The 21,744-nt window shown below is 35.3% G+C and overlaps 4 protein-coding genes across 5 annotated transcripts in view; 1 reads left to right on the top strand and 3 right to left on the bottom strand.

Moving 5' to 3' along the window:
* Positions 1–21,744, top strand: part of LOC129786719 (glutamate-rich protein 2) — an 871,459-nt gene that overhangs the window by 363,634 nt on the left and 486,081 nt on the right. The window lies entirely within an intron of this gene.
* LOC129786669 (uncharacterized) overlaps positions 1–21,744 on the bottom strand; it is a 30,946-nt gene that overhangs the window by 2,854 nt on the left and 6,348 nt on the right. The window contains exons 1-2 of one of the 2 annotated variants that reach the window (XM_055821835.1): positions 353–649; positions 202–270 (exon numbers count right to left, since the gene is read on the bottom strand). In XM_055821835.1, coding sequence (XP_055677810.1) covers positions 202–270; positions 353–517 — 234 coding nt within the window. In that variant the 5' untranslated portion in view covers positions 518–649. Of the gene's footprint in view, positions 1–201; positions 271–352; positions 650–20,795; positions 20,864–21,744 lie in introns of those variants that run through there. The other variant, XM_055821836.1, reaches the window with a different exon arrangement.
* On the bottom strand, positions 6,730–9,762 carry LOC129786661 (zinc finger protein GLI4-like). The gene is made up of 3 exons (XM_055821819.1): positions 8,525–9,762; positions 7,557–7,718; positions 6,730–7,378 (listed from the first exon to the last, which is right to left on the bottom strand). The coding sequence occupies exons 1-3, from the start codon at positions 9,566–9,568 to the stop codon at positions 6,872–6,874; spliced, it is 1,713 nt and encodes a 570-aa protein (XP_055677794.1). The 5' UTR covers positions 9,569–9,762; the 3' UTR covers positions 6,730–6,871.
* Positions 18,594–20,276, bottom strand: LOC129786701 (mitochondrial thiamine pyrophosphate carrier). The gene is made up of 2 exons (XM_055821885.1): positions 19,487–20,276; positions 18,594–19,046 (listed from the first exon to the last, which is right to left on the bottom strand). The coding sequence occupies exons 1-2, from the start codon at positions 20,092–20,094 to the stop codon at positions 18,740–18,742; spliced, it is 915 nt and encodes a 304-aa protein (XP_055677860.1). The 5' UTR covers positions 20,095–20,276; the 3' UTR covers positions 18,594–18,739.

The raw sequence follows: 21,744 nt of genomic DNA, 5'->3' as shown, positions 1-21,744 counted from the left end.
CAAGTTGCAAGAAGACCTTGTTTTTACCTGACTTTTTGCTTAACGGCAAAAGCAAAAATCAGACAAAATATGTAGAAGATAATTAATAAATTAAAAAATATGCCCGAGAGAGGAAAATGAATTTTTATGCTGTTGTGACGCGCAAAAGTGAGTAGGAAAAAACATTCCAGCAAAATGTATTAGAGAAGCGGACAAACTGACCTCCAAAACGCAATCGCCAGCCTTCAATCCGGTTACTTCAGCCGGAGATTCCTTATCGACCCCGCTCACCTGCAATCACAAATCACACACAATTATTAGCTAAAACAGCACACCTGGGTGAGGTTGCTCTTCTGTTGCTGTCTTTCCTCACCCACGGATACGGATCCCATTTGCTGCGCGAAAGGTGGAAGCCACAGGATCCATTTGGGCACTTTGGTATATCCAGCATTCGCACTGAGGGCTGGTAGTGATCCTCCGTGCTGGATCCCGCTGGTGCCTTTGGTGTGGTGTCCTCCTGCCGCGTAGTTTCCACCATTTTTTTGCTGCTTCACCTTTTTTTTTCTTTCAAGATTCAACGCGATCGCGATCGCGCCTCACAAGACACCCAACAGTGCTAACGTTCAGCAGGAAACTGATCACCGCACACACGGGGTCTCTCGCTGTCTCTGTCTCAGAGCCAAACTTGTGGCCACCACGCGCACCATGAAAGCCCCGCAAATATAATAAGTTACATAAAGATTGCTTTGAAAATGTTGTTGTTGAAGAAAAAGCAAATTGAGGAGGTGAATGAAAGAGAAAACACAACTTGAGAGAGCTTTTGCAAAAGCAAAAATGCTCACATTACGCAGCCTCCACTTTGACCTTAACCCAAATCACAATTAATATTGCGCGCGCTCTTACTTACCTGTGTAGACATTCGCGCGCGCATTTTTCACAGGCGGAACAAACATCGCGTTCCTTTCCGCACGTGCGGCAAAGTTCTTCCCACTAAAACAATGATTTATCACACAAATTAGCAACATTCTCGCAATTAATATTCTTTTATCACATTCACGCACACATCGCGGATGATTGCATCGCCCGGCATCGCCATCATGCATCGTGCACAGCGAGAAATGCGATTTTTAATTAAATTCCGCGACTTTTGCAAAGAAATTTTGTGTAATTTTTTTTTTATTATGCTGCATTTTTGCAATTCTTGTAAATTTTTATTCTTTTTGCTTTATTTTTTAACCCTTTAAGGGCTTGAATCGTTTTTTATTGGTGGCATTGCCAGAAAAGATACTTAGGTATCTAAACCCTCAAAGTTCAGAAAACTCATAATTTTTTTTTAACAATCATATAATTATTTAAGTTCTTTAAAAGATGTTTTTACTAACGTTAGAAAAAGAACGTCAGAATAGAACGTCAATTGATTGAAGCTTTATTAACGTAAAAAGTGTCATGACCCAGTCGGCACAAAAGGTCATTATAAAGTCTAATGTGCCGAAAATGATCGTTAGAATAACGTTGATTATTCCTCAAAAATAAGTCATTTTACGTGATAATGGGGAATAAAAAAGACCCACGTTGAAAGTCAGTACACCGTCAGAATAACGTTATTGGCAGAAATTTCTGACCTTTTTCTTACGTTCTACTGACCTTTAATATTTGAGACCAAAAAGGGAAATTTTTGACATGGCATCTCAAAAAAAATTTCCCAAACATATTTCTCTCTCTAGCATACATGGTAGCATAGGATAATGGTGTCTTCTCTATTTCCCTACCAATATACCATATTTATTAATATGGTATATTTTACAAGGAATATTTATAATTTTTTTTTCGAAATTTCCTATATCTCAAATTTATATGCCGAAATACTTTACCGTCGCAAATAAGTCAAAAAGAACCTAAAATGGACCTTTCATTAAAAATTAATTATTTTTTATAAAAGTTTTTGAAATATTTCTGATGATGGAAAATAGACTTTGTCTTTACTGCTTATTTAAAATGTCTTAGTCATCCTTCCTATTGCTTAAAATGCTGACCCGGCTTGATTCAAAGGCAAATAAATATCCTGAATTTCGCTATTAAAATTATTGATACTCCCGGACACTTAAATCTACGCCATATCTCGTAGCTTAAAAATTTTTGTCACATATATTGTATTTGCCCGAAACGTTAAAATGAACAGATAAATGAAATATAATGTAGAGGAAAAAGAGCTTTTTTTTTTTAAAATAAATTTTATTAGGTATATTTTTAAATAGATATCATATATTTGTATATCAAAAAGCAAAGTGTGCATCAGTAAATTATTTTATGTAAAACGAAAACATATTAAATGCGATCAAATTAAATATTACTTAATCTTCAAGCAAAATAAGTTTTTACCTGAACCCATTTTCTCAGAAATATTTCTTTAAAAGTGTGTACCCAAAATGAAAACAGCCTAATACATTTTGTCTTATACGAATTATGACCTGCATGCCTGCAATAAACATTTAAGAGATAAGCAGAACAACCCTTGTAAACTGCAAAGCAAGGGCAATTAAATTGCCTACCTGGGAATAATTTAGAGTTTTTAAGGACCTTTATTTATTTTGAAAAGAAAAATGTAAGATTTGGCAATTAAAGTTTATGCAATACATATTATATGCCCATAATGTATTTTTTTTCTTATTCTAGAAAAAAAGCTTAAAATAAACTGTAGGAAAATATTGCCATAAATTGATAAAAATCATTTCTATCAAATAATTTTATGTGTCTAATAGAAAAAAAATTTATGATCTTTTTTATTGAAAAGAAGACAGATTAATTATTCTTAATTTTGTGCACGAGATAGGTTTACATTTGAATCTTAAGAAATTCTATGCGGATTTCCTTACGTTCGGATGTCCTTTTTTGAACGCTCGTTTCCTCTTAGGGAATTTCTGAAATGGTCTTCCAAGCCACCTACGTACAATTTTGGTCATCCGCATAAGCATTCTTCCCTATTGTTATATGACATGCGCGAAATACTAAAATTGTGGCAATAAATGACGTATTTCTTAATGAACAAGACCTGGCGCACCCTCATTATGATCTCCTTTAACGATTTCATTGATCATTTTGCTCATTTTTATTGATTTATTCAAGGAAATCGTGAAAAACCTAAACCAAAACAAACGCCTGTCAAAGGTCAAAAGAAGAGTACAGAAATACAAAAAAGAAATATCCCACACAGTCCTTCTCTTTCTATCTCTTCCTCAACACCAAAGGTTGGTGGAGGGTAAGTGTACTTACGGTATTCTGACGTTGAGATTTCGGCAGGAATTTTAGCCAAAGTTGATGGAGGGTCAGAAATTTTGTGCTTTCTTACGGTATACTGACGTTGTTAAAGAAGAAATTGAAAGTATATTTTTATATAATAAATGAGATTCTTCTGCTCAAAAAAGCTTCTAAAACTATTTGCTCTCTTTCAAACAATCATTTTAATGCATTTATATGCCATTTTAATTAGTTTTTGATGATAGAAAAAATGATTGATTTTTCATCTTACTGACCTTTAATGACTTATTTCTGACGATATTCCAACGTTTACACAAAAAATTGAATTTATGCGAAAATATTGAAGTAAATGAAGCAAAAACGTCTTTTAATAGCTTTTTGATCATCTACAAATAGATTTGTAATGTTTTAATGAGTAAAAATTTGATTTCTGCAAAAATGACTAAAAATGCCTCAATTTTTACTGACTTTACTTACCAAATAATAACGTTATTCTAACGTTAGAATTTAGTAAGCTAATGACGAAATTCTGACCATTTTTTACGATAATCTAACGTTATTATAACGTTAATAAATACTAAGTAAAGTCAAAGTTATTATGTGTTAGCTGGGGAGTTAGAAAAAAAAACTTTAAATTGTAGAATAGAGTTAAAAAGCTCTAGAAAAGCAATGTTAATTATTAGGATAAACGTTAAATATTAATGTAAAGAAATGCTAAAAATTAAAAAAAAAAATACGTACAGTTTTATAAAAGAAATTAGATTATTTTTTTTATTTTCATAATGGAGATATTTTAAGACTTTTTTTTTTATATTAAGGACTTTTTACTACCTTCCGTCAAATGCAGAAACATCAAAAAATTGGATTTTTAGTTTTCTTTATAGGGGAGACCGGGGTAAAAATAGTCAATTTGCGTAAATCCTTATCTGCAGGATTCCCCAAGGGCAAGAAAATTTCCTCGATAGGTCATTCTTATAGGAAATTTCCTGGCCTACAACTTTGTCTCAGACCATTTTTCTCTATCTCCACGGGAAATATGAGTTTTCGAGCTTTTCCTAAACCCTTCCGCTTCTGACTTTTTTTAAACGCGGCGGGTAAATATAGTCACCAGTTGGCTAAATAAAGTCGGTCGAATTTTCCGGCATTTCCAATGATTTTCCACCTGAGAGATTGATAGTAGTTGATAGCTAAACTTCTCACCTTTTGATCCGCGACAAGGAATTTCACTTTTATACGCACTAAAACAGAAAATTTTGCGATTTTCTCAAACACGCCATTTTGCAACAAATGAATAGAAAATATGCCAAAAATTTCGATCTCCCATATGATTTACATGGGTTGACCCGATCTACCCCAAGGGGTGTGTTTTGATTCAAATAATTGTACAGAAAAAACATTAAAAGTTATTGAAGAATACACCTTGGCAACATTTTCTGCACTAATCCAGCTAGTGAGAAAAATTATCAGATTGGAAAATTGCTGAAGGAAAACTTCGGAAAACTCGTTTTTCTCAATACGCAAAAGTTTGGGAAATGGGCCAAAAATTTATTTTCTTTTTTAACTCCCAAAGTATTGATCACATAACCTCCAAATTACTGTCAAAAATTGTAGGTGTATAGGGCTTTCCACCCTAATTTTTTCCGATTTTTCCGATTTATAACTTGGGAGAAATTGGCATTTGAAAATTCGAAAATGACTCTTTTTACCCCGGTCTCCCCTATCAGTTTTTTAGCTGTGATTCTTTCGAAAAAAAAAAAAAAGTGCTGTGGAAAGTCACAGCAAATCAACTTAATGAACTGGCTGCGGATGAAAGTCAATGGCGAACCCCAGAAGAATGGAAAGAGGTAATTTTTCAATATAAATTGCTTTATTACCATTTGGAGGGTCGAGGATTCTAATCTCAAAAATTTTATCTTCATTTTTTCTCAAAAGAAAATATTTATCCAAATTTTCATTCGACGATCTTAAAGTAATGATCCTTCCTATACACAGATGTAGAATTTATCACAAAATATTAAATAGATTTCAGTTCTGACGCGATCGAAAAAAGTCGAATTGGCCACTTTTTGCACAAAATCCTCCAGGGTTAATTTAAATTAAACAATATATTATAGGTATAGATATAAAATAATAATTATAATATGTATTATAAATATATCCAATATAAAGGAATTCTCGAAACTCAACCCACGACAAATATCTGAAGAAGCCCTAAAAATGGCAAAAGAAGATGAAAGATTACTCGAGCAAATGATGCGCGATAAAATCAGGAATCGGTTATCAACAGAATGTCAATGTTGAGAGCGATTCACAAATGGATATGAACTTAAAGACAAATGTAAGTGTTTTTTTTTTCAAATGTTCAAGAAAATAACTCCCCCCCCCACCTTATTATTGTTTTTTTTTCTTTGTAGGCAATTGAGTCTACAAGAGAACAGGATGATGGTATTGGAAGGTCTTTAAATGGAAGAGAAGGTGATGAAGCTAAATAGTGAATGTGCAGATTGCGAGCCCTTCTGCAAAGGAGAAGATATTCCTTGTAGGTGATGACCAGTCCTACAAGGTAAGCATAATTTTGAAGAGAAAACACAGTAACTCACACACATATACAACAAAAGTATTTAAATTTTGTATTATTGTTTTTTTTTCTTTGCAGGCAATTGAATCTGCAATAGAACAGGATGATGAGGTTGGGCTGAGACAACACCCAGTACAAACAGTTTCAACACAAACGTCCTCTTCAAAAAGGGAAATTCAAATTTTTGTAGGGGACTCAACAAGGCCTGATGTGAGAATCGTAGATTCGTCAACCTCAGGGAGTATTGTTGTTAATATGGGACAAGTTTTTAATAACATCTATCAGGGAAAACACAACTAAGGAACTATTCAAATGGCCGCCGCAATTTTCGAAGTTCTCGAGAATAGTTGTGTTTTCCCTGCATCTATTTATAAAAAAAAATTAAAGAAATTTATGTCGCCATTTTGAAAATATTGAGTTCCAATTTTGACATGTCATATCTCGGGTTCTACAAGTCCGATCTTGATCAACTTAAGCGCAAATGAAAGGTTTCGTGAAACCCTTCAAATGTCTAGAACATTGCAACTTCGAGAAATGACCGCGAGAGGCGCTAAAGTCCAAATCAAAATTTCGAACTCGAATATTTCGAAAATGCTATTATCGATTTGCTTCATATTTAAATATGTTATAGTTGAGGTTAAGACCTTTCCAACGATAGCTCAAACTCGAAAATTTATGGAGCCGTTCCCGAGATATAGCGTTTTAAATATTTCTTGAGGGATGACTTTTCAACTTTTTCGGACTTTGCGCGTATTTAAATGAATTTGCGTTATAGTTTAACGCAAATTTAAAATAAAACAAATATTTTTTGTACATTTTATTAACTAAAACTATTCATTTCAGTGTGAGACAACAACATGCAATTTGTATACTAAAATTTTATTTATTCAACAATTTTCTATCACTTAAAATTTGTCTTTTATTCTTTTTCTTCATTCTCTAAATTGTTTTTCCTTTATTTACTAATAAAAAAGATTTTTGTCATCTTTGGAATAATTGCACAATTATTAAATCTAAAATAATAAAAAAAATGAGAAACTTAAGAATTAAATGATATTTCTACATAATTTCTGCAAAATAATCTAGCCCAAGGGAGGAGTTTCCGGGGATTGTGAGATCGTAGTCAATGGGATCCCCGAGGAGCTTCTTAACGTACTCAAATGATACGAATTCTTCGTCGTAGGCCTCATTCTCGAGGATATTGACAACATCTTGAGATCTTGCTGTGGATTCAGTCTGAATTTTTGAAATGCAACTCGAGAGTTCATTGAAATCCATCGATGAAGGCACTTCCTTCTCCTCAATGATGTCACTGAAGACATCCTCAAAGACAAAATTATCATCCTGAACGGTGAGCGTTGATGGGGTCTCAGGTTCAACGACGTACAGGGAGGACTCTGAGTGGCGCCTCCGTGTCTTTGTGGTTGTCTTTGTGTGGGAACTTTTGTGGGATTTGCGCTTCATTGGGACATGATCACGAAGGGAGTGATTCTTGACGTGCTTCCGTAAACTCGATGGGTCTGTGTATCTCTTGCTGCATCCCTCAATTTGGCATGCATAGGGTTTCTGGAAAAAGAAAAAGGTGCTAAGAGTGTTAGAATCATTCTTTTTATGTGAGTTATGTTAAATAAAATTATCCTTCTTTGAAAGCTTCTTTTGTAGCTTTCGGAGCTTTCTAATCTTCTAAGCTAAGCTTCGTTTTTTTTTTTATAATAAAAATTCTTAATAAAAAAGACTAACTTACAGTGTCGTAGTGAGTCCTTTGGTGCTTTGCTCGGTCAGAACTATTGCTGAATGCTTTGTGGCATCCCTGAAACTGGCAATTGTAGGGCCTTTCACCGGTATGAGATCTCTGATGAATTTTCAAATTTTCCAACCGCGAGAAGGCTTTATTGCACCCAGAAAACTACATACATATAGCATACATATGTATGTTGTGTAGGAGGAATGAAAAGTGAAATATTTAGTGTAAACATACGTCATTATTTGTTAACATAGCACTCAATCATACATAGATTAGATTAGGGGAGAGAAGGAGAGGAAGAGAGAGCTGAAAGTAAGGGATCTGCCGGTTAATGACCCACCACAGACCGAGAGGCAGATATTTCTCTATTAAGCATAATCTCTGTCACCCCACTGCGTGACACGAACACATGTGAAAGCGTCCTCGTAGCATTGCACCGCGCACATTTCATAGTTTGTGGGAGAACGTAAATCATGCATGGAGCCATTCCTTCCAAAAGGGGTCAAATTAATATTTTACCAAGGCGTGACAGGGTGAATAAATTAAATGATAAGAGCTTGACGAATTCTTCAACAGGTGGTGAAAAAGGGTCGACAAGGAGTCCCACAGTATGGATTATTTCTTTCACCATGAGAAATCTTTTTACACTCTGTGAAGAAAAAATCAAATTTCTCTCACTAGACATTAACTTTTTTTTGTAGGGAGAGAGAGAGTTCTTTGCCTTAGAGTTAAATGGATCTTAGAGCGATGAAATTTAACCCTGGTACCAACAACAACAACAAAATGCCATCGCACCAGGGCACAAACATAAACCATCCCAGCATCAAACATGTGTTGCTTGTTATTGGACTTTATGCGATGGATATGAAAGTAAAAGAAATTAAAATGAAGAAAAAGGAAGAAAGGACAGAAGAGGATGATGGACGGAACGGGAAGAGAGAGTTTGGGAAATTGCTACAACAACTCACCGGACACTTATTGGGCTTCTCGCCACTGTGCACACGCATGTGAATGAGGAGCTTGTAGCGTGCATTGAAGGGCTTTGAGCGTCTTGGACATCCGATCCAGAAGCACGAGAACTCCTCACCTCGACGCAATTCCACATGGCGCTTCTCAATGTGAGACACAAGAGCACATTGATCCCCAAATTGCTGATTGCAGTCAATCCAGCGGCATTCAAGGCTTTCATTTTCACCGCATTTCTCCTCGCATTCATCCTCCTGCAGCACCGGAGCTTCCTCAGCTGTTTCCTTCTCCCCATTATCACCCCAGATGTCCTTTTCCATCCTTTTGGGCTTCTCAGGCTCAATGTTGATGTTAAAATTCTCCGGTGGGTAGCTGTAGGAATCCTGTGGCGATGGGTACTGATCCAGGAAGGATGTATCAAAGTAATCATCAATGCAGAGAGAAATCGGTGGCTCCTGACGATATTGATTCTTCACGATCGTCTCAATCGGTGGAAGGGGATCATTAACCCCCACGCCCACCCCCACCCAAGGATCAATGATCGGGGATGAGCAGGGTGATTGATTCTTCGATTGGCAATTAATCTCATCATAATTGTAGTAATCAAAATCATTCCTCGGCGAAATGATCACATTCGTCCCATCCGTTCCAAGACTCTGATTGTACTTTGCAATATCCTCTGGTTCAAACTTGAAGATCATCTCATTCTTGTCGGTGGCATTTGAACCCAAAAGGGGCTTCTTGAGGGGATCTGCTGAAGAAGCAATGGAACACGGGGTTTCCGCCAAATGCCCGTAATCTGTGCTCAAAGCTGTCCCACCTCCTGACACGTAATCACTAACCACGGGGGAAATCTCACAATGTTGGAAAGGTGATGTGGATGTAGAGAAGGGTTGGAATGGAGGTGGAATGAAGAAGGTACCGTGATTTCCAGGTGATGTTGGTGTTAGAACTGTTACTTGTGAGCTTGGAATGTTCCATGTGGAATTCATTGCAAAATCCCTCGTCCTTTGATCTTTTCCTCCACTCGAATTGTCCAGAAACATTTTTTATCTTCTTCCTCTTCAACACTCGCGCACAAATTTTCACCGCAAAAAAAATCACAGAAAAGAATTTTCCAAAATTAATCGAAAAAAAACTAAATGAAAATGTAAGAGATCGCAATCACATTTCCCACGGCAGAAGGATCGTGGTGCACACAGAGGATACGTCCGATCTGTTTGAGCTCTCGAGAGCCTTTGAGATGCTTAAAGGCATGCAAGATGAAGATGTGTATACGGAGATGACTTCTGTGGATGCTTTTTGCTCCCTCGATGGTTTTTTTTGCCTAACTCCCTTTTCCATGTTTTTCCAGCCATATGTGTGTACGAGAGGCACATATGTAGTGAAATTCATCAAGAGATCTCCGCGATCTCTCGGCACCCAACAAGATGATCAAGTGGGAAGGAGTTAAACACCAGGAGAATGAAAAGTGAGTTTATTGTCGAAAAAGATCGTCTTCATTTGGAAATTTCAAGTGGATTGCTTTTTTGCCCATATGTAATGTTTTTCTTATAATTTTGTTGTTGTTGTATAAATAAGGATTAAAATAATCATTCAACACCTTGATAAACAGATGCTACATGCAGTGAAAGATTTGACAAAATAAAGGATAAAAAAGTTGTTAAAAAGGTTTTAAATTTCTTTAATGTTTTAATAACTCAAAATTCAAGAGGAGATTTAAAAAAAATCTTAAAGAAGGCTCTAGTTTTTTAGAGCTACGCCTAAATTTTTTAAACTAGACCTAAGACTTTTATGCTAGGTTCATGTTTGTAAAGCTAAGTCTAAACTTTAGGCTGAATCTAGCCTAAATGCATTTACACAATTTTCGATGCGCTAAAATCATTAAAAATGCATTCAACCCCAATTCAGCCTGAGCTGCCTTAAGACCTTAAAAGCCTGAAAGCCTGATATTAAAAAAATCAAGCCTGGCCTTAAAAAATAGGAGTTTGTTTTAAAAATTTAATCATAGCTTAAGAAATATATTAAACCGGATTTAATTTGCAGTCAATTTCAAATTGTTACATAAAAATTAAATTTTAAATTCCTCTCACGAAGCTTAAGATCAACCTATTTTTTCTTCGATCTCCATGTTATTTAGAGAAGACTTTATTGTTATTCCAATTAACCCCATTCGATGGTAACTCTTAAAAACGAATAACATATAATTTTCCAACAATATACTTTCCCCCCTCTCTTTGAAGAAATTTTAAACCATTTAGGCGGAAAAGTGAAAATCCAATGAGGCTTGATGAATGTGGTGCAACTCAACCAATCCAAACTACCCCAAATGACAACACACAGTGAGAAGGAGAGATGTCCCTGTACCGAGAATGTTGACAATTTTTAATACCCTAAAATCTCATTAATCATTTTGTGCCTCAAAAAGTACACACAATTTGTTTGAGTGTGGATCGTGAGTTTTTTTCCCTCAAAGTTTGTCTGCGGAGAGTTAGAAGAAGAAGAAAAAAAAAAGAACGCGCCCTATAAAACACTATTAAATGATATTTTAGATTTTTCTCTGAGACAAGTGTGAAGGCGCTTTTTTTTGCTGCTACAGCTTCATTTTCTTAAAATAATACCCAATTTGTGACCCCATACATTGAATTTCTTTATGCGATTCATCCCAGAGCTCAATCACTTGATCGTACATATATAGTTACAGAAATAGAAGGAGAAGAAGAAACCATATCTCATAAGAATAAAATTATTTTCCTTTCACAATATAGATTTTTGTAAATGATTGTCAGAATTTGAGGGGATGATAATTGAGCATGAATTGGGGATTAAATCGAATAATCAAAATCAAATTTTCCTCTCCACCCCTTCGTATTTCCTTATTCTCCTGACATAATTATTTGTTTATTTGTTGGAACAGCTATTAAATGCAATATATCTTCCCGAAGAGAGAGAGAGTGAAGTGATACTTTCAGAGGGGAAGACGACCGCCTTGCTGAAGATGCTCCTTCTGCTACTCTCCTTACATGTCAAACACACACTTTTCCGATTGCAAACTAATTTATGGGCGTATTGAATCCATTTGTTCTCCTCTCCATTTCTTTGCAACATTGAGGATGTACTCTACACGCCTCCAATTCAATCTGTTGGTGACACATTAAGTACAATCCGATATGTGTGAGCAATCGCCCTCCCTTTTCGCGGATATGCCTCCTCAAAATGCAATTAAGTGATTCATGTGGGAAATTTTGGGGAACTGTTGCGAGGAATTTTATCTCAATTAAATGCCATAATGCTATATACATTACGTTATGTACATAAGTAGGTAGTTTGATAAGAATTTTTAGAGGAAATAGATTAAACTGCGTGTTGATAAAATTTACAAAAAGGTTTTAGAATTCATTTGAATTTATAAGAAAAGTCTTTAAAATTCCTTTATTTAAGATCCCAAAGATTTATTAAGCTAAACATACAAAAAATTAAAGAATGAAGCATCGTTGATCGTTTCAAGAATTAACAGAATCGATTAAACTCGTGGCCAGGAGAGTCATAAATCTCTTAAAGAAATCTCAAATGTACAGGTAAGCTGACCAAGCTTACGAGAGCTGTGTTTCTTTCAGTGAACGAATTTTGTGAGAGCAAACTAGAACGCAAATTAATTTAAATACGCGCAAAGTCGGGGAAAGTAGAAAAGTCATACGCTAACAAATCTTTAAAAGGCCATATCTCGAGAACGGATCCATAGATTTTCATAAATTTTTTTTTGTTTTAAAGGTCTCGAAGTCAGCTATAACATATCGAAAAATGAAAAAAATTTATGTCGCCATTTTCGAAAAATTCGAGTTCGAAATTTTTCGAAAACTTTGTTTTCGATTTTAGCGCCTCTTACGGTCATTTCTCGAAGTTGCAATGTTCTAGACATTTGTAGGGTTTCTCGAAACCTTTCATTTTCGCTTGAGTTGATCAAGATCGGACTTGTAGAATCCGAGATATGATATGCCAACTTTGGAAGGCTATATCTCGAGAACGGATCCATAGATTTTCTTCATTTTTGGCATGAAGCTAGATAATATGGTCAGTTACAACATATCAAAAAATGAAAAAAATTTATGTCGTCGTTTTCGAGATATTCATCGAAAACTAATCGAAAATTTTGTTTTTGATTTTTGGCCCTCTATCGGTCACTTTTGAAACTTCTGATGTTCTAGAGAGTTGTAGGGTTTGTTGAGATCTTTCATTTGACCCCGGGTTGATCAAAATCGGTCAAGCCGTTTTCGAGTTATGGTCGATTTTCGATGAAAAATTGTGGCGGCCATATTGACTAAACGGCTTGACCGATTTTCGAAAATGAGGTATCGTTGAAAAACTCTTGATGGCCCTTACAACATATCAAAATTTCAGACCTCTAGCTATAATAGCGGCTGAGATATAGGCAAAACAAAATTTTGAGGTTATTCAAAATGGCGGACGGAGGGGTGGGGGGTAAAATTTGACATCATAATCGGATGTCTTCCGGTCGATATTTAAACTTTGCCGTTTACCGCAAGTCTCTATCTATTACCGTTCTCTTGTAATTTAACGTTGTACTACGGACGGCCGGACGGACGGCCGGACAGACGGCCGGACGGACGGCCGGCCGGAAAAAAATTTTTTTTGGCGCATACGTTTTTTGGAATGTGGGGACCCTAATTCGTGCTCATCCCAAGTTTGAGCCCGATCTGACGACTTTCGATTTTGCTCGGTACACAAAAGCTGTGTCTGAAAGAAACACAGCTAAAATATATTTAGAGATTCGGAGAGACAAAATGCGAAGAAATCAATAAAAATTATCCGAAGAACGTTAAGAATTTTCACGCCTTATTTCTTTGTCTTGTTTTCTTAACATTGAACTGCATTGAACCTTAGACAAATTATTAAAGCATAAAGGTAATATTGCATAGTATATATTAAGTGCTTAAAAATATTAAAAAGTCACAATTAATTAAATTTTTCATTAAAAACTCCACCACTTAGAATTTTCTCAAGAACTATTAAATTATCAATAACAGTTTTCTCAATGATACAGCTTGTAATTAACACTTGAAAATCGCCAACGCTAATTTTATTGAACAGCAGGTGCAATAAAACTAACAAAGTGTTAAAGGCATTAATCATTTTCCCACACAGCACGAAGAACTTTTCAATAAATTAATAAATTTCCCAGAAGTGAAAAATTTCTAATTAATTTCTTAATTAAATTTAAAACCCCCATCATTTCTAATAAACGAGGGGATGACGAAGGAAAAGCCATCAGTTTTGATGTTAAATTGAACATGTCTTGCAACTGTTACACATCTTTTTTTTCCTCTCAGGAGCGCTTGTCTACGAAAATTCATCTCCTACGCGCTAAAAGAAATGTTGAATGATTTTTTGAAAACTCGTTAGTTTTTTCCTCGCACATCTTAACCCAATATATCGAGACTGCGTGTATAGATTTTTATTCATCCGAATAAGGAGGTCTAACGAAGGAAATATGACAGAAATCTTGACACTTTTATCTATTTTAACGGCTTCAATAACAACATTTGGATGTTTCACCACATTTTTATTGTGTCTCAATGTCTGCATTCGGGGTGTGGGAAAATTTTTCTCCGGGTTATTTGAAAACGATGCCAGCTACTGAACGGAGAAGATTGAATGAAAAAAAAAGAACTAAAACACTTGTCTCCAGTCAATTTTTAGTGACTAATCCGCAATTTGACTCTGATACTTTTCGTCGCGAGGTAATATTGCTCCACTATACGATATATGGGAACTAATTTTTATATTTTCCCACCAAGCCATTGCATACAAATGCTTTATGTTTATTCGATGGATCATCCGCCCTTTTGCTCATGAAATGTGCCGTGAGATCGATCTTTAAAAGGGTCTATGTGATCCCCACAGACTCCCTGACACCATCACTCTCTCGCACTTGAGCATTAAGGGTTCTTCGTTTTGATTTCTGTGGGAGGAGATCACGCATTCAGATGCAGGCATAGGGAGTTGCGGCCTTATCGATAAAGCAACATAAAGGAAAATGGTTGTTTAATGATTCCCATAAAACTACTTGAAGTGATTCCATATTGAGTGTTAACAATTTCAAAGGAGTTGTCACACCAAAAGTGGAGGAAATTATGGAAGACGCGATAAGTCGTTAGAGTCTGCTCAGAGAGCCATTAATAAGTAACAATAAACGGGTACACTTTGTAGACACTTTGTATGTGTCCTTCTTTTTTTTAAGAAACCAGCAAAAATGTCACACTTGCTATCAAGCCATTAGTCATTTCTTCACTATATAATATTCATGGATATTATCCTGTGACATCATAAAATTAATGCTTTTCCTCACAAAGTGTCCTTTCAAAATGAATATTAAATTTCATTTAAAAATGCGTAGAAAATTCATTAATCTATTGTAGCTCTCAATATTTAATGAAAAGAATTCTAAAATCTTTGTTATAAGTCTGGAAATGATATTGAAAATATCTAAACTCAATGAAGAAGTAAATCAAGAACAACAGGTGAAACAAACGGTGGAGGATTTTCCTGGCCAATTCGATTCCTTAAATCGTTAAAAATTCAAGTCGTATTAAGCTTAAAATTAATATAGCTAGAATAGATCAGGACCTAATTTCTAAGTAAAACATTGAGAAGAGATTAGAAGAAATTACGAGGAAATTTTCTCCTCGCCTCACAGCCTTTTACATCTCCATCTCTTCTTGGGGTAAAAACTACTGCATGTGCATTGCTCCTTTTACTTTACTTCAAAATCTAACATAAATTCTGTATTTATGTTTGCCGCAGATCTCCTTCATCATATATGGCTAAGAAGTTTCACTGTGTGTCTATTTATAAATCACACTGAATTGTTGCTTCTGTTTATGAAAAAAAAAAAACAACCACATAATAAAGGTCTTGTCTTGAGCGCGGGGGTCCTTTTTCCGCGTCATTGATTTACATAAAAACTCTCAGATTTTTTTTGTTCTAATTTTCACTCCTGTGAAAATATTAAGTTTGTTAAGAATCATATAAAGAATTTTCCAGAATTTTTCCAGATAGTGTTTGAGAATTTTCCACCTTGCGTCATTCGGTGGAAATAGCCTGTGGGAAATGGTGTGAGGACATTTTGCTTCAAGCCCACAGCTAAGAGAATGACTTGCAGATGGGTTTTCACGCCCTTTTAATCGGTGCGCTAAATGAACATTAGTTGCTATCGTGGCGTAGAATTTTGCGATACAATCGCTGAGTTTGGGTAGCATAAATATCTCTCTCTTCGCATAATCTTGTTTGTCAATGCTGCAAAAAGGGATTTATGCCATAACACTTTTGCAATGCGTATTAATGTTTATTTATAGGAGGGCATTGCGCGTAATAATTCTAACATTTTCACTCCGCTAATGAGTTGTCTTTTTTTTCCCAACATCATCTTCATCTTCTTCACCAACTATATTTACTAATATATTTTCTATGTTGGATGAAAATTCCCCACAGATGTGGAATGATGCTGAAAATGAATTATTTCGGGTGTGATAGTTGTAATGAACTGATGAATTATTGAAATTAACTATGGAGGAAAGAAATACTCTCTCAGTGCGTGGATGATGGGATTTTTTTGAGCAAAAAGAGTTGACATTTTTTCGGCACATCATCCGAAAGGAGAAGAAGAAGTGCTCGAGAGAGGGCAACGTGGTGTGGCTGAAAACACGCGCAAGAAGTGTGTCTTGAAAAAATTAACAGCCTTTCCACTGAAAGTATCGTAAAGGCGACATTTTCATAAACAGATACACGCCCGGGATAAATAATAATGAGAATTATTCCTTTCTTCTCCACAACTTTTTTTTTGCTGCCTCCCTTTTGGCTCCACATAATGGTGATAATACGTCGCATAGAGAAGAAATTTTCCTTGCGCATTTGATGATGCTAATGGTAAACTTCTCGTTCGTTTTTTCTTCCATCTTCTTCAAACGCCTTTATAGGAGGATTGCGTTGAATGTGAACCATAAGTGAGATTCTGCAGAGTATGTATATATGGAAGCTGGGTGAGCGTGAGTGGGTAAAAAAGATTAGAAAATCCAGATGCTAGCGTAGAATACTCCTTATAGTTAGAGCCCCCGACCTAAGCGCAGCAGAATGTTGAACTCTCAAGGCGCACATGAAATGTTGAGATAGGCTCCAGGAGAGCCGTACGGCTGTTTATAATTTATATTAATCAACATTTTATTATGTGTGTCGCAGGCTTAAACCAAATATTCATTATTCTGTGGAGTACATAAATTACACCAAGAGAGAGATTATGCTTTATTTTTTTTTCAACGCACGAATAGCCACTCGTTCAAACATTTGAGGACTTTTTTTGGTTCTTTTTTGAAAATTATTTCATGCTCGAAATGAGGTTGATAATTTTTCTTTTGCTATTTTTCATACATATCGAGTTACGGGAAGATTAATTTGGTAAATATATGAGTATGTAAATATATCCATGAAGCCCTCCATGTCTTGTTTCTTTCACTCAAAATGTGGGTCAATTTTTTTTGTAAACATGAAACGAATAATAAGGATTAAATTAAATCTTTTAGATCTCTTTCAAAAATTATCATTTTATTTTTTAAAAATTACGTAGGGGAGCATATTTTTAGTGAAGTAATTAAAATTAATTAATTTTAGCTTTTGCATTTTAGATTTTCACCTTTTCTTTTAAATTCCTAAAGGGAAAATTATGAAATTTTATTAATCCTTTGAGAGAAAATCATCATTGAATTTTAATTATGGTTTATTTTATCTCTCCTTTAAACTACCTCAAATAACATCTAAACATAAAGAATGTCGCATGGAAATTACACAACAAGGACCTTTTTCCTTTCAACAGCAACATAAAATGTAACCCCCTAAACTACTTCATTAGAAATTTTATTGAGAAAATGTTAAAATGATGTTTATCATTTCACTTTTTACGATCGAAAGGATGCATCGTGAAGGGAAAAGTCATAAAAAAAGATCGCGTGTTTATTCCACGTACATCCTTTTGGAACTTTGCTACACCACCAACCAGCCCCCATGTAGGAGAGGCAGGAGAGTTAATAAAAAACTACATACGCATGTATGTGGCGTATAAAATTGGAAAGTGATCTAGAGGCAGGATAATTCATTTTGTATGTTCATCAGCAGCCTTTTTGCTCAATTTTGCTGCAGAGATATATGAATTATACGTTCAGTGAGGGAGCACAAACTTTTAGCCACACCATTTCATTGCGATTAGCAAGAAGCGCGAGTATTTTGGTTATAGGTCTGTGTAAATGGGAGAAAGGGAAAGAGATAATGATGGAGAAAAAAGGGGTTTTTCTTGTGAGCCACATACTCCTCATTCCTTAGTTGTTTATAAACAACACCCATCCATATAGCTCGAGTGTTGCACCACATTTTGGAATGCAATTGCAAAAAGGGAAAAGCCACAGGCACTTTCAGCTGTTTCTGCAATAAATTCACATCCCCGCAAGAACAGATTTTCTTTACAATTTTCTGACCTTTTTGCACGCAGCCAGCGCATATTAACCATTAAGTATGGAGATCTTGAGATCCCTCCTTGTTGTGCAGGCAGAGGGACAGCGCGGCTCTTGGAAAGTGACACAACTGTTATCATGATGCCAGCGCAAAAAGTTGGTCAGGAAGATAGGCAAACGGGGTGGAGAGATGTCAGCTCAATATGGTGCAAAATGCGAAGAGAGAGATTTTCAAAGGGACTTCGCGAAAGCATTAAACGTGTGGCAAAAAATCCCAACGACACATGTTTATGATGCATTTATTGTATGAAGATGAAATTCCTCCCCCCATAGGGAGGCATCACCCGTATGGTATTTAATTAAACATTCATCTCTGCGTTGTTATTTTTGCAAAAATAATATTAATCAGACACCATCCACTTGCTCCTCTCCCATTCATACAATTTTGTCAATTCGGGATGATGCCATGTCAACGTTTTTATTTTCTTTTCGTTCTTACTCTAATTCTTCCAAGAATTGCACGACTCTAAATATAAATAAAAGAAAACCAAAAATCTTCTAAAGGTAAAATTTATGTATTTTGGTACTTCAATGACAATTTAAATCACAGATTTCAATATTATTTCCTTATGTTTAGAGAAAAAAATAAGCCCAAAGCACGTTGGAGCTCTAGCCTAGAGTTGGAGGAGATTTTGTGCTGCGCTAAATTTTCGCCAAGAGCTTCTTCGTTTCGTCGTAAATGCAGAAATTTAGTGCTGTTGTGATTCCAGATTTGAGCATACTCGGCACAATACCCTTGTAGAGACCGAGGAATCCTTCAGACTTTACGGTGCGTACTACACACTGGAAAAAACCTTCGCATTCAAAGTGCTTGCCGAAGGTTTGGTGATGCTGCGAAAAGCCCTGAATTTGGAGACGCTTCTTCACGACATCCAGTGGATATACAAGAGCTCTCGATGAGAATCCCGTGAGACTACCCATCATCAGAAGGCCCCAGGTGGGAAGGTCACTGTGGGTTTAATTAAAACTTAAGACACTCGAGAAAAAGATTTTTTACAGATTTTTTTTAATCTTTGCAAAAATACGTTAAGGAAATTGAGATTCTTTAGTATAATTTTCAGTAAAAAAATTTGAAAAGTTTTTTTTTTAAAAATGAAATTTTCTGTAGGAAATCAAATAAATTTTCCAGCTAAGTTAATTAATTCTTAAATTCCTTAATGAGAATCTAAAGAATAAATTAATAAAAAGAGGGACTTAGAAAAATCTTTAAATAAAATATTAATTATTAAATATTATTCTTCTGAACTTTTGTTTAACTTTAAGCTCTAACTTCTTCTTGGTTGTTTAATGTTCTTAACCTTCTAATTAATATAATTTTTTCAAATTTTTCGCATAACGTGCTTTTAAAGCTCAAGAATTTCTTTTTCAGATTAATAAAAAACTTTATACCTGTGAGACTTCAGTCCAAGAATATTCTGAAGAAGGCTGCAGTAGAATTTGTAGAACATAAAATTCGATCCTGCAAGCGGCGTTATTTGCAGAAGGGACGGCCCAAAGCCCCTGTATAGCCCCCTGATGCCGTCACGTTGCAAAATAGTCCCAACAGCTTGAAAGGAGTTCCTGTACCCCTGCCCGTTGTCCTGCACAATTAATCTCGTGCGAATGACATCGAGTGGTGTGGAGACAAAGGCAGCACTGGCACCAGCCAATCCTCCGCAGCAGAAATTCTTAAAAGCAGTGTGCCTCTTGAAGAATTCCGTCGTCTCTGCACTTCGGTTCACCCTCTCGTACACCGTGAACTGCGTAATCCCGTACCCAATGCTGAGCACTTGGGCGGGATTGTGACCCTTCCACAGGCCCCGGATACCCTCTTCGCGATAAATAACCGTTACGGCGTGAAAGATGGATTTATATTTGGAGGATTTGTGATGATGACTCAATGGTTCAATTTGTACTTGGAAGCGAATCTTCAGGACATCGAGTGGCTGGCACAGGAAACGCGTAATTGCCCCGGAACTCGCTCCTGCCACAGCATTCTTCCAATTTTTCTCACTCATGGCACACAATTGCGCATTCTTTTTTTTTCTCACTTCCAGAGGAACCCCCAGTCACGACCGGATGTGGGATTTCATAACATTTCGACTGATTTCGCGGGAATAGGCGATTTTTTCTGCAATATTTATGTAACGCGACTTTTACTACTCACTCTCTTGTCAATCTTCCACGTGGGTTGGCCAGGAGCGTAGCCAGAGTACCAAAGAGAGACTCACACAAAAGTGGAATTGATAGTGGAGTTTTTATGCTATTTCTATGCTTAAAATATTTTATAAAAATCCTTGTTTTCTCTCAGTGATTGTTTGGAATTTTTGCATTCAGAAAAATATTTTTAGTGGGAAAGAATAATTTTTCTCAGCACAAAAAAATTAAAATAAATAATTTTATTGAACTTTAAATCGTGCTGGTTCGCTCCTGCTCATTTTGTGAATGAATAAAAGCATATATCTGTTAATAGATGCCGCTAGTTTCAACTTAGGGACTGTATTTAAAGTCTTTTACTAATATCTTGGGATTTGTAACGTATTTTATCAACCTTAAATGGCACTTAATTTATTTCTTAAATAAATACAAAGATTAGGAATTTTTTTAAATTAAATTCTTAATCAGTTATCTCTTCATTTTCTTCTCATTTGCAATAAGGAAGAGATACAATGTATTTATCATGTGGCTCTAATATACAAAGTTAAATAATGCAACTTACATTCATTCCAAGAGTAGTCAGCCCAATGATTAGCTAGTCATGTGGAAAATTGCTACTTGATCAGCGCACTAAAAGAAAACAAAAAGAAGGAGAAAAAGCATAAGTTATTGAAGAAAAAGTAACACCAAAGAAATCATTATGCTCAATTAACTTAATTTCGAAGCAACTTCAAAGCACAGAAAAAAATATTTTATTTTAAAACTTTAATTTTTTAACTTTTTTTCATTAACTTCTCTTTAAAAAAAATAATAGGTAAGAAAAATTTAAATTCAATTAACCTTTGGAGGATTTTGCTGGAAAGCTTCAATACTTCAAGATCGTCGAAAGAAAATATGGAAAAATATTTTCTTTTAAGTGAAAATGAAGGTCAAACTTTTGAGGTTAGAATAGAAACCTCGATCCCCCAAGTATTAAAAAACGCTTAGGAAAATTTAATAAGGCGATATAATTTCAATCTCATTTTCCTTAAAATTTTACATAAAAATATTGAAGTCTGCTTCAAAGTTGCCAAGTATGGAAAATTACTTAGAAATTAATAGATAAGAGAGTTTTCTTTTTTGTTCTTAAATCAATTTCACACCTGTGGGTTTTCTCTTATGTTTTAACGTTATAATTACTACTTAAAAAGAAATCAAATGAATGGTTCAATGATAAATAAGGACATTAAAAACGTAATTCAAATCTTAAAAAATAACCTTTATATAACATTATCTGTGGAAAGTCAATACCCGTATCTGCAAACAACATGTACCAGACGTTTATTTATTAGCTTAATGAGTCCTAAATTAGACAGAAAAAATGTTAATGAACTTTAAAATAAGTTACAGACAATTCTGAAGTCAAAATTTCAAGAATTTAGAATCTTGATTGAATACTAGAAACATTTTAGTTAACGCACGCGATATACAGTCAGCTATTTATGTTTAATTTTTTAAGGCCTAGTTTTAAA

Source organism: Lutzomyia longipalpis, chromosome 1, assembly GCF_024334085.1.
Source record: "Lutzomyia longipalpis isolate SR_M1_2022 chromosome 1, ASM2433408v1".
NCBI lineage: Eukaryota > Metazoa > Arthropoda > Insecta > Diptera > Psychodidae > Lutzomyia > Lutzomyia longipalpis.
The sequence above is the reverse complement of the archived record's forward strand: the minus strand, read 5'-3'. Positions and strand labels throughout refer to the sequence as shown.

Bases quoted from the DNA above. Each gene is read 5' to 3' on its own strand.
- LOC129786661 (XM_055821819.1), bottom strand. From the start codon at position 9,568: ATGTTTCTGGACAATTCGAGTGGAGGAAAAGATCAAAGGACGAGGGAT. The intron at 7,719-8,524 runs GTGAGTTGTTGT...ATATGTATGTAG, and splicing joins AGAAGCCCAATAAGTGTCCG to TTTTCTGGGTGCAATAAAGC. The intron at 7,379-7,556 runs GTAAGTTAGTCT...TTCTTTTTCCAG, and splicing joins AAAGGACTCACTACGACACT to AAACCCTATGCATGCCAAAT.
- LOC129786701 (XM_055821885.1), bottom strand. From the start codon at position 20,094: ATGAGTGAGAAAAATTGGAAGAATGCTGTGGCAGGAGCGAGTTCCGGG. The intron at 19,047-19,486 runs GTATAAAGTTTT...TTAAACCCACAG, and splicing joins CTTGGACTGAAGTCTCACAG to TGACCTTCCCACCTGGGGCC.